The sequence below is a fragment of the Pithys albifrons genome, chromosome 4 (genome assembly GCF_047495875.1).
Source record: "Pithys albifrons albifrons isolate INPA30051 chromosome 4, PitAlb_v1, whole genome shotgun sequence".
Classification (NCBI taxonomy): Eukaryota; Metazoa; Chordata; class Aves; order Passeriformes; family Thamnophilidae; genus Pithys; species Pithys albifrons.
This window is the reverse complement of record NC_092461.1, coordinates 1,847,640-1,859,657: the sequence shown is the minus strand read 5'-3', so window position 1 is coordinate 1,859,657 and position 12,018 is coordinate 1,847,640. Positions and strand designations below refer to the sequence as shown.

The 12,018-nt window shown below is 43.9% G+C and overlaps 1 protein-coding gene across 6 annotated transcripts in view; it reads left to right on the top strand.

Moving 5' to 3' along the window:
* Nucleotides 1-12,018, top strand: part of RNF144B (ring finger protein 144B) — an 87,582-nt gene that overhangs the window by 50,907 nt on the left and 24,657 nt on the right. For all 6 annotated transcript variants that reach the window (XM_071553179.1, XM_071553182.1, XM_071553183.1 and 3 more), the window contains exon 2: nt 2,620-2,808. In XM_071553179.1, the coding sequence (XP_071409280.1) occupies nt 2,644-2,808 (165 nt within the window). In that variant the 5' untranslated portion in view covers nt 2,620-2,643. The remainder of the gene's footprint in view (nt 1-2,619; nt 2,809-12,018) is intronic.

The window sequence follows — 12,018 nt, the reverse complement described above, 5'->3', positions numbered from 1 at the left end:
GCATGAGGCTGCTGCTGGGGCAGAAGGGTGGACAGGAGCCTGCTCTTCACTGGCATTGTTGCTGTCACACTGAGTGCTGGATTTAGGCCATCTAAAATTAGCCCTCAGCCCTAAACCTCAGTCATACACCTGAATCTTCCCAGGGCTGCCTTAATGCTGCCTGCAGGCAGGGTCACAGCCCTTCTGGTTATAAAAGGAGCACTGACTTTGGGAACAGCTCTATCCACTTGACATCCATTCCAACATCCTGAAATATTCCTACCTGTTCTTTTGTGTGTCCTTCCCTTTAACATTGTTACCTTTCACTGTGTAATGAAGACATTTCAAATCCTGTGCAGGGTGAGGGTGAGTCTCTTCCTGTACAGATGCAACTGATGTGGAAAAGCAACCTGAGTAAATGTGCTACAGTTCCCCTGAATACTGAGATAATGTCTAGCATGTAGGTTTAAATAACAGGTAGTTCTTGATCTGCCATAGCATTTCCAGTGACTCAGTGTTCCCCCCACCCGTTGCAGTAATTAAAGAGGAGTGTTGTAGTTCCTGACTCAGAGGGAGGCTTCCTTCCAAGTTTTCTGGAGCTCCAGCTCTGCAGCTCCATGGAAAAATTGTGGGGGGCATCGTGGTAGCAGGTCCAGGACTGCACCAAGAATAATATGGGAGCAACGTATGTTTTAACTAATGACAACAAGCCATAAAATAGAGAGTTTACTTTGGATGTGTGGTCAGGAGCTTGGTTGGCAATGACTCTTGTATCTTTTAAAACTGAGTGCTTACAGGAAAGACATCCCAAGGTACAAATCTGGTGGCTTCTTTGACAGGTTAGGCCAGGAAACTTCCAAGTGAAAAAATCGAAAAGGACTAAGCATGCTCTGCCCCAGATTTGTTGTGGTTGCATGGCATTTGTAAAGAAAGCTTTTTTCTGTAGGCTGTGGGGGTACAGGGCAGGCAGCTTTAGGGGCCAGGTTTGGGCATGGGGCTTGGCTGGGCATCAGGTTATGAGCTGGGAGATGTGGGGAAAAATTCCCTGTGCACTGACCACTTTAACTCCCTGAGCCCCATCATTTCTCCCCCTCTAGGGAGGAATTCAGGCAGTAAGTCACATGCACACTGAGTATCTGCAGGAGCCTCAGAAAGGCCAGATGTGACCTGATAGCCCTGCCATGAGGATGCTCAGGGCTGCAGGGAAGGCCAGCAGAGGTGGACCAAAGGGCTTGAGTCTCCTGTTTGCCTCATGAGATGTTCAATCTGACAGGCACGTGGATGGGTCCTGATTGGTTTCATGTTTCTTGCCGTCTCCATTTGTGGTGCAGCTTTTTGGCTTTAGTGGAGCTGAACTCTTGGTGCTGCTGCAACAGCTTTGCACAGCTGGTCACCAGGTCTCTGCTCGTAGCAAATAGGTGTGAAGGTCATCTTGCCATCACCTGAGTGTATTCAGAAGCAGGGCAAGTTCTCAGAAAATAGGTGTTCAGAAACTTGGGTCAAGTTTTTTAGAGATGGGAATAGGTGTTTCTGTGCCTTAAATGCTGCAGTGAACAGTCTATGTTGATCTGAATAAAATCTGCAAATGTGCTTTACATTGTTTCAGTTTAAGCATGAGGATATTCTCTTTAATTCCTTTTTTTCAGTGTTACTGTGTAACAATGAGGGTCTTGAAATTTTTTGTGCTTACGAAGCAGTTTTCAAATGCTCAGGCCAGAGAATGTTACATCTGAGCATGAGATTTCCATTTGTTTCTCATCAATAATTAGAAATTTCTTCCCCAAGCACTGCTATGCCATGTGTGGTGGAAACAAGGCTATTCTGAGCATCTCCCTGTCAAAGTGCTGGTGCACTTAGTTCTTGATTCACAAACCATTCAGTTAGATGCCTAAGAGCCCTATGACATAAATAGAAGAGCTGGATGCCAGGGAGTGGGATGCACAAAAGCTGCTGTCTGGCATCCTCAAGGCAATGAAGAAAGAGGACTGCATGTGAAATACTCTTGTTTGGATTTAAGCTCCAGCCCTGTATGAAGAAGGGTGTGCAATTTGAAGCCCTTGCCTGGGTTTAGCTGCCTTCACTAACCATGTTGCAATGGACTTGCAATCTCAGTGGAGAAGGTGGAGCTCAGGGCACCCACCACCTACACTGCAGACTGAATGTTTGAAGTTCTTGCTTAGAAAGTCGAGTCTGTTCTTGACTTGCACTGCCTGGGAAGCTCCTGAGGCAGCAGCTGGAATAGAAGGTGGGAGTAGAGATACCCACTAGAACTGTGTGAGTGCAGGGAAGCCTGAAGGATCCCATAGGGGCAGGAGGAGTATGACTCAAGCTCACTTGAAAAGGCACAGTGATATATATCTATGGACATGTGAATCAGTTTATTTTTTTAATTAACAATTTATTGTCCCAAATCAAGTCCCTGTTCCTGGGACTTTGTTGAGGGCTCTGAGCACTCTACTGTTGTGTGTAACAGAGATAATGTCCCATCTGTGCGAGTTCTGGTTTGTGTTTGTTTGTTTTTTTCTTTAATTTGATGTCAAGAAGTACATTTGGGTGTGGAGCTGCTTGTAAATCCCCAGATCAATAGAAGTGACTGTGTGGGTTGTGTGCAATATTTCAGCTATTGATTTCTCTTTTCAGGCTGAGTGGACCATTTATGAGTGAATGGGCTCTTCTGGGAAGGCTTGTCCTCACACCATGACAGCAGACGAGTCAGAAGCTGGAGAGCTGGCTCTGGAGCCTCTGCTCACCTGCAAGCTGTGTCTCTGTGAATATTCCCTGGATCAGATGACCACTCTGCAGGAATGCAGCTGCATCTTCTGCACAGCGGTAAGATGTGCTGGTGCCTTTGCCTCACAGAGTGCAGTGGGAGAGGGAACTGTGAAATGGGATTGCTTGTCTTGGACAAAGAGCATATTTTACCCCTGCTGACAGAGGATGCTTCTCTAGAGAGCACGTGGCATTAGTCTGTCTTTAAAAAGATTTCTCTGTCATTCTGCTTTTGATAATTCATAACTCTCAGATGGTCCTGTAGCAAGTAATAATAAATCCCAGTAATAAATGGGGAAAAAGAGGCATTTAAAACTGTTGGAGAACATACACAATCTGTATGCAATCTCAGTATTTACTTTTTTTGAAGGAAATCTTGAAACATCATAGGATAGCTGTGAGGTTTTTCTTTCTCTGTTACTACTTTCTGAGTTCTCAGAGACCTTTTAAAGTCTTGGATGTAACTTTTAAGGACAATCAGAAAACCTAAACAAAAATGAACCTTGGCCCATTGAACCTTTGCTGCTGCAGAGATGTTGCCCAGGCCATGCATTGCCTGTAGTTGTCAGCAAAGCTTTTCTGTCCTGCAAATTCAGATCAAATAAAGCTGGTGGAAATGATAAAGGCAGAGGTTGAGGGAGCTGATAAAAGCCCTACAGATAGTAATGCACTTCTTGTGTCTCTGTCAGCATGGGAAAATGGAGGTGGTTTTCTGGTGATAGTGACTTTCATGTGCCAGACTAATGGATTTTGGAAACAGGTCAGAAGTCACTGGAGGATGATGTTATTGGTTTGGTTTTTTCTTTTTGTTTTTTAAACTCCAGAATAAATGTACTTGGTTTTATATTTTAACCAAAGATTGTAGATAAGCATCGATCAAGTATGTTTAAGTTTTACCCTTGGCTGTTTGAACTCATGGAGGAAATTTGATATTTGTGAAGCCAGCTTGAGTGAGAATATCTTCACTTATGCTGAATTCAGGGTAGCTTAAATAGGATGAGACTCCAGCTGTGTGTTTCAAGAAACTAGGGTAAGATTGGTTAATATCCATTTCAACCTGACCTTGAAACATCATAGGATAGCTGGGAGGTTTTGTTTCTCTGTTACTATTTTCTGAGACCTTTAAAGTCTTGGATGTAACTTTTAAGGGCAATCAGAAAACCTAAACAAAAGTTACAAACATGAAGTTGGTTTCCCATACCAACTTGCACAAAACATTTCTGTTTAGAGGATTGCACTTCCATACTGATTTTCAGCAATGTATATATTGCTTAAGCTGCCTGGTTTTATGCTGCTTGCCCCATTCCCAAAACTGGAGGAGGTCCCACCTGTTTCTCATTCTGCCCATCATGTCTTGCAACTCATCCTTGTGTATTTGGGAGGATGTCCTTGCTATGAGCAGTCTCTTGTGCTTGTTTTGTCTTTCAATCTTTTCTTGCTTGGGTTTTTGCCCCTGTGGTGGTCACAGTGCTCACACATGTGCATAAAATAATTATGCATTTTGTCTGAATACCCCATCACAATGTTATGAAATACAGGATTTTGGTGCATTTATATCCAAAGCAAACTAATATTAATTACATCCTAATTGATCCACTTACAAAATAATGCTTTGAACATTGTACTGATTTCTAATCAAATTTCCTACATGTTTGCTCTTCCTTCTCCAGTGCCTCCCTCATGTAGGACTCAGGAGTGGTGGGGCAGTGCCAGAAATGGATGGGTCACTCTTCTTGCTTTGCCTTTGGACTGGGCACTGGGTATTGCCCAGGCTTTGGTGCTTGTTAGTCTGGCTGGAAAGTAGGAAACTTGGAGACTCCCATCCTTTCAAAACTGGGTCCTGCCCTTTGGCCACCCCAACCCCCTGCAGTGCTCCAGGCTGGGCACAGAGTGGCTGGAGAGCAGCCAGGCAGAGGGACCTGGGGGGACTGAGGGACAGGAAGCTCAACAGGAGCCAGCAGTGTGCCCAGGTGGCCAAGAAGGCCAAGGGGATCCTGGCCTGGATCCAAACTAGCGTGGCCAGCAGGCCCAGGGCAGTGACCCTTCCCCTGGACTCTGCCTTGGGGAGGCCACACCTTGAGTGTTGTGTTCAGTTCTGGGCCCCTCAGTTGAGGAAAGAGATTGAGGGGCTGGAGCGGGGCCAGAGAAGAGCAACGAGGCTGGAGAAGGGACTGGAGCACAAGTGCTGTGGGGAGAGGCTGAGGGAGCTGGGGGTGTTTAGACTGGAGAAGAGGAGGCTCAGAGGTGACCTCAGCACTGTCTGGAACTGCCTGAAGGGAAGTTCTGGCCAGGTGGGGGTTGGTCTCTTCTCCCAGGCACTCAGCAATAGGACAAGGGGGCACGATGGGCTCAAGCTCTGCCGGGGGAAATTTAAGCTGCATATCAGAAAAAAATTCTTTGTAGAGAGAGTGTTCAGGCATTGGAATGGGCTGCCCAGAGAGGGGGTGGATTCCCCATCCCTGGAGATTTTTAAATGCAGATTGGCCGTGGCACTGAGTGTCATGATCTGGTAAAGGGACTGGAGTTGGACCCAGGGTTGGACTTGATGATCTGGGAGGTCTTTTCCAACCCAATCCATTCTTTGAGTCTATGATAAAACTTGGCTGAAACTGGGAAAACAGCAGGGAGAGACAGAGAGTGATGTGATCACATGTATCTCATGTCCTCTTCTGGAAGTGCCCTGGTATCTGGCACAGCATAACTGGCCCATTGGAAGGACTAGTGAGGAGAGCAGGACCAGGAGGAATGCTGGAAATACCAAGGGCCCTGTGAAAGGCTCTGGGCAAGTCTGGAGCCTGCAAGAAGTCAGAGGTGAGGTTTTAGCAGGTGTGGTAAGATTGCCTTGGTGGTGATGACAGAAGAGAACCAGTGCAGTGCCGTTATGGGAAAGGTGGTCTTGGGGTTAGTAAAAAAGCTGCTGTCAGCTTCTTTCCTGCACACCTCTTCTTTTTGGTTTTGTCTTTCCTCTTTTTTCCCCCTCCAAAGCCTTTCAGAGCCCTGATGAGAGCCAGGTGAGCCCTAAATGGCATTTCTGCTCTTTATGCCAAACAGCAGCTTGTGCCCATTTATCTTGTGTGTTGTTTACTGGCACAGGGTTGGAGATGCCGAAGACAACACGTAACAAACTGAAAACAGAAGATGCTTTCCAGTATGTAATTCTGTTGCCAGCACAGGTTTATGCCAATCTAGCATGATTCATCCTTCTTTTTTCCCAAGTAAACTCTTTGTTGAGTCTTGTACTTCTGAGAAGCATGTGAGGCAACTGGGTTACAAAATGTGCAAAACAAACACCCTGATGATCCACCTGTTTGCTATTTTGGTGTGCACAATAAAGTCTAAATGAGATTAAACTTCATGCAGCCTTAAAAGGAGAAATCAGCATGGAAACTCAGGTAGCTCCTGTGCTGTCTTGTGCTTCAACAAATAGGTGTTCCAAAGGCATTTGGAGAACAAAATTTTCTGCTTGTAGCTGCGTGTGACAGCAAGGCTGGGACTAGACATGGGGTTAAAAAAGTTCTTTTTGCTGCTGTGGCCAGCCTGGTACCCTGGGCAGCTGCTTGCCTGGCAAATCAGGGCCTTGGGAGGCTCCAGCCTGCAAGAGAGGCTGCTGCCAGCTACTTTTGCTAGAGGGGAAGGAGAAACCCTTACAGAAATAAGAGTATCTCTGTTGGCACTTCATCAGCAGGACACTCTTGGGCTCCTCTGCTTCCCTTCATCTTTTTAAGAGCAGCATTGTGTTGCTCTGCCTCCTTTGGGGGGCTGAATATTGGCATTTTGCCCTCAGTGCTTTGAAGCTTCAGGTTGTTTGTGCAGGGGAGAACTGGACAATAATGTGGAAGGTCATCAGCAAAAGCCTGAGAGCAGAGGGGCTAAGCAGATCAAAGACAGGAGGAGGCAGATGGCAAAGAGCATGGCATGCCTGCTAAGTGGAGCAAATGTACATGAATAGTCAACTCAAAGACTACTTTAATTGGATTTACCATCATCCAGCCAACACCAGGGTTTAATATCACGCTGGTTTCTTTGTGCTAATTTTCAAGAAGAGCTTTTTCCCCTCCTCTTCTTCCTTCTCTTTCCCCATCCTGGGAGGCACCTGCATGTGCTGCAGCTGCACCACAACACCACCTTCTCCTCTTCTTAAGCAGGGCTTGTGCTGCAGTGCCCCACTTACTTTATATAAAGCTCACCTCAGGTTGTTTTCTACTTCCAAGTGTTGACATTTGGGATTCTTTTTTTTTCCCCAGCTCAACATTTGAAGTGTTCCAGAATAATTTTGTTTAAAGTTATAAAAAAAGAGAAAATTCCCCCAAGTCCTGCTATTGGCACTGAACACATAGTTATTTTATAGGAATTTAGATGGTTTAAGAACTTCTTGCATGAATTTCTGTGCAGAGTGACACCAAAGGCAGGGTTAGGAGGGGTACCAAAAGAGCACAAATTTAACCTATGGCTTTTTGAGGGCTCCTGCTCTGCAGGAAGAGAGGCTACATGTTTTTGAAGTCAGTAGAGGTGGCAGCTTCTGGATGGTGGCCAAGGGAAGACAGGTGAGGAAGAGCAAACTGATGTGTTAATGAGAGCACTGCATCAATGAAATTGGGTTTATCTTCATTTAACCAATGAAGAAACAGATGGGAAGTGAGTTGTCAGTGCCTGAAAGTGCCACAGTAACTGAGCCAGACTGTGACATAAACCTCATGGTCATGTTGTTTTTTGTTGTTTTTTTTCCTTTGTTTTGGTTTTTTTTTGTTTGTTTGTTTTTTTAGCTGTTGGTAAGGCCAGGTCTGACATGATACAGATTTTTGGCAAGAGAAATGATATTTACAGCTTGTCCCATTTTGTGAAGAATGAGTTTCTCTGGTCCTTTCCTGTTTGGTGGTACCACTTTATGGCACTGATTACCAGGAACTTACCCTGATTTTAGGAAAAGCTGCCAGGATGTGTTGGGCCATGGGTGAATTCCTTTTAGGTTGTGTTTCTGACCAGAATTTGGCACCATTGGTGGTAGGTATTTTGAGACAAAGCTGATGACAGTATAGTTCTCAAACACACTTGAAAGATCCCAGAAAAAATAGGCTTGTGGAGCAAGAGGAGGCCAATATATTCCAGTCCACTGCCATGTTTGCTTGGTGTTTTCACTTGGTCATGACAAAATGAAGTGCTTGTTAGTGATGTTCTTCCTTCCCTTATACCGAGCCAGGAGCTCTCTGTAGGTCCTTTGGAACTACAGTGGCATTTTTTCACTTTAAGTGTCTTTCTTTGGTGGTCTGATCTTCTGTCCATTTGAAAGCAGCTTGTTTATCACTGCCTCTGGTCCTTAGCAGGTAAAGTCCAGACTGGGCAATATTCACATTTCACTGGATTTCTGTTTTTCACTTTAAACTGTGCCTGTCATAAATTTATCTGTAGCAAGTTAAGAAGTGGCTGTTTCTGTAGTGTAGTTTTAAAAAACTTCCTTTAATTGCAAAAGCCTCACATATTTTCCTGAGTGAAGTGCAAAGGCCTCCAAAATAATTGCCAAGAGATTCATGTAGTTTTAAGACTTGTTGAGAGGTACTTGAGGCATTTGATTATCACACATTGGAAGTGGCTGGTCCATTTTAGAGATTGAACATCAGAAGTGCAGGTGTCATGACAATTATGAACATATTATTAAACATGATGCAGGTCTGTCATAAACACTCTGAGTGCTGTTTGGGGTGGTGGATTTATTTGAGCACACAATTAATTATATACTGAGTAGATGAGGTGATTAATTTTAGAGTTCTGACATGAACTGTCTCACCAAAGTCAGTAATACCACATATTCCATTTAAAACCACATTATCATCTGTGTACACTGAAGAACAGGTAACATTTCTAAATGATAAGAAAGAAATGAAAGTTATGTCTTATTGAGTAAAAAGTACACAAACGTGGCTCAGGACTAGAGTGATAACTAAATGCCTGTCTGTTGATCTGTTCTCAATCACAAGACACTCTGGAATGCCAACTGAAAAGTTAAATTTTCTCTCCATTTACAGTATTTTTTCCCTGCCCCTCAAATATTGAACTTGTAAAAAAGCTAAGGCTGAACAAAACCCAAACCAATACAGTTTTGAGGACAAATCTGGAAGAGAAATTTAACATTTAAAATCACTCCTGTGGATTTTGAGATGAAAACCTGATTTTTTTCTTAATTTTTCTGAAATGGAAATTGTCTTCAAGTTACACTTTAGTAAGAAAGACCTTCTTGTTTTGGTAAAATGCCCTCAATAACTTCATGCATTTTCACATTTCTTATAGGTCATGCCATAGTACAGGCTGAGAAATGCTGTAGAAATGCTGGTTTTTTCCCTTTCTGTAGTTGAATTCAAGACAAATACCCTTATTTTCCCTGTACCAACTGCTGCACAGTGGCTGGCAGCAAAACCTGTGGCATTTGACAGGATAACAAGTTAGTGCTTCTTGTTTCTTCCTCCCTCCTGGCCATCCTTCTATTTCTCTCAGCAAAAGTACCTGTTCAGTTTTGTCCCATCACGTGTGTGCTGGTTTAAAGGTGAACCAGCAAGGGAAAATGAACTCACCACGAGAGAGATTATAAGTCAGAGCTAAAATTTAATAATAATATTACAATAACAACACTGACACAAAAGGGAAATTGCTTTCAACTCACAAAACCCCAGCAGTATAACCCAGTGTCCTGGGGCACAAACCCAAGGGGGTTTGTTTGCCCTTGTGCTGAGACCTCTGTGGTTCCCCCAAGTCCAGAGCAAAAGGAAAAGAAAAACCTGTTGGTGCAGGCGAGGGCTGTGGTCTGGGCGAGAGCGGGGATCTCCTCCTGTCGAGGTCCTGCTGCTGCTCTGGATCCGACGAGAGGTTCCCAAGGTCTTCTTACCCACCACTTATGTACCCTCAGGGAGCACCCAGTCCCTCCCCCTGGGCAGGGACTCACACAATGGGTGATTGACTCTGGGAGCCAGGGGGTGTTGAACTGTTGATGGCCCATGAGCAGCTCCGCCCCCTCAGGCTGGGTGTGAAGGTGATAGTGGCTCCCTGGGCAGCTGCTGCTAATGGCCCATTGTTCTTGGGGAATGAATAGAGGGGGTAGGATACACAGCTTTGATCACCCCCACACAGGGTTAGCTGGTCCCTCCTGCTGAACTAGGACAACATGTGGGGTCTCCTTTTATGCTTTTGCATCCAAAGTGATGAGGCTGCATTTTGGGAGCTGAAGAGCAGCAGATGGGAGAGGACCAAGGTGATGGAATGAGTCCAGGTACTTGGAAAAGCAGATTTTAGGAATGATTGAGATCTATCTTTCTTTGATACATAAATTAGCTGAGAGTAGATTTGAATAGAAACTTCAGATTGACAGTGAGAGGGATATGATGCCTTTGTCACATCATTACCTGGCAACATAATGCTGAAATTATACTTTGAACTCATTCTTATGTTAAAATGCAGAACTCCAGTGGTCCCTTTGCACTTTAAATGCATGGCCAAACAGTTGTCTTTTTTCTTGGTCAGTGGGTTGAAAATCCCTTCTGTACAAAATACTAGAGGAAAAAATAAAGCTGGAGCAGCAAGGAGGAGAAGTGTTGAAATAAAGAATCCATGAACAGCCTGAGCAGAGTTTTCTATTCCTGAGGCTCACAGCTGACCACAGAAAAAACTTCTGAAGATTAGAGGAAGTTTTTATTACTGAAGAAGGAAGTTTTTGTATTATTAGTTTGTGTTTCAGTGTTTTTTTAAAGGTGCTCCATCATGTTACAAAGTACTCTTTCAACAAAGCTTTGGCTCCAGGAGAGGGTTGTGTATTTGGGCCATATTTAAGTATTTGCCTGAATCATAATCTTTGTTAGAAGCCCTGCAAGATAAAAAAGAAATGCATATGTGTTGCATGATAATTGGATCCAAGCACTTTACAGGCCTTAGATGACCAGATGCTCATGAGGAGCATTTTTTGAAGTAGGTAAATGGGTATTGATCTTATTTTTTTAAAATAGAAGAAGGTGATGGCCTGAAAGACAAAAACAACATAAGAGGGGAAATAAAAATCTTACCCTAAAACACTTAGCAAATTATGGGGAAAAGGTGTCATTATGAATCTCAGGCAGAGGAAAAACTACTTGGAGTGCTCTTTTGACTGAAGTTGATTGTAGGTCAGCAGGAGCAAAACTTGTGTGGCAAAGCTGATCAGCACTAAAGCATTCTGTTATATGGACTGAGTTCTGCTGTGGAATTCCATTCTCACATTTGAAGTGATCCCTCATTCTTGAGTGCATCAGGATTTTGTGGTGTATCCCAGAGCACAGATGTGTATATGACAGAGTTTGCTCAGTGGAGAAAAATCTGAATAAACCAAATAAAACTGCTTAGAGGACACTTGCAGATATGGAAGTTAAAATGACTTGTGTTGGTGTCTGCCATTTATTTGAGGGGTGAACAGAATGGAGTCCAACCAACCCCCAGTTTGATGTGTAGTCAGCAGGATTCTAACCTGTTCAGCAAGATTTCAGTAGGGTTTTTTTTTGTTGCCTCAACCATTCTGCCTTGGCTGCGTGATGCATTTGTGGGAACCTCGCTGGACCAGTCAGAGGGTCATTGCTGTGACCTGCTGTGGCCATGGAAAGTGAGAGGGTGGTGTCACTGTCCCTGTCAGCCACAGCTCCTGTGGTGAGGCCTCTGACTGCTCTCCCTGCTCCAGTGTCACCACACTGTGGGAAATCAGGAGGAAAGTGTAGCCCAGGGTGTTGAGACCTCATGATTTGTTGGATGTTAAGATCAAGATCCTTTCAGGGCTCACAGGAGGCAGAGGATCTTGATCTTCCCTTCACTTTTGAAGAGCAATTAAGTAGCATATGTAATATGTGCAGTTTTCCTGACAAACTGCTGATTTTTGGAGACAAAATGCACAAAAAAATCTTAGGATTTTACGTCTGTATAAGGTATTCTTAGTGTGGGAGGACATACTGCTGAGAAGGTCAATTATGATTCACTATATAGACACTGAAACCTCTTTTTGTCACGTTTTCAGCTTGCATCTTTTCAGATACTCTTGGTTGCCACTTCTCAGTAAGCAGCTAAATGAGTAGCTGAGCTGTAAATAATAGTAAACCCTCTTCAAAATCAGTCTTGCTGTTAAAGTGAAGGCATATTTTAAAGTTTTAGTGATTTTTCCCACTGTTTCTTCTCTAGTGCTAAGAGAGAACAAGAAATTCACATCTTCATTTGTGTGCATGCTTTGGTAAAAAGCTTAATCCTTCAGTGGTAAATATTAAATGCTTCCTT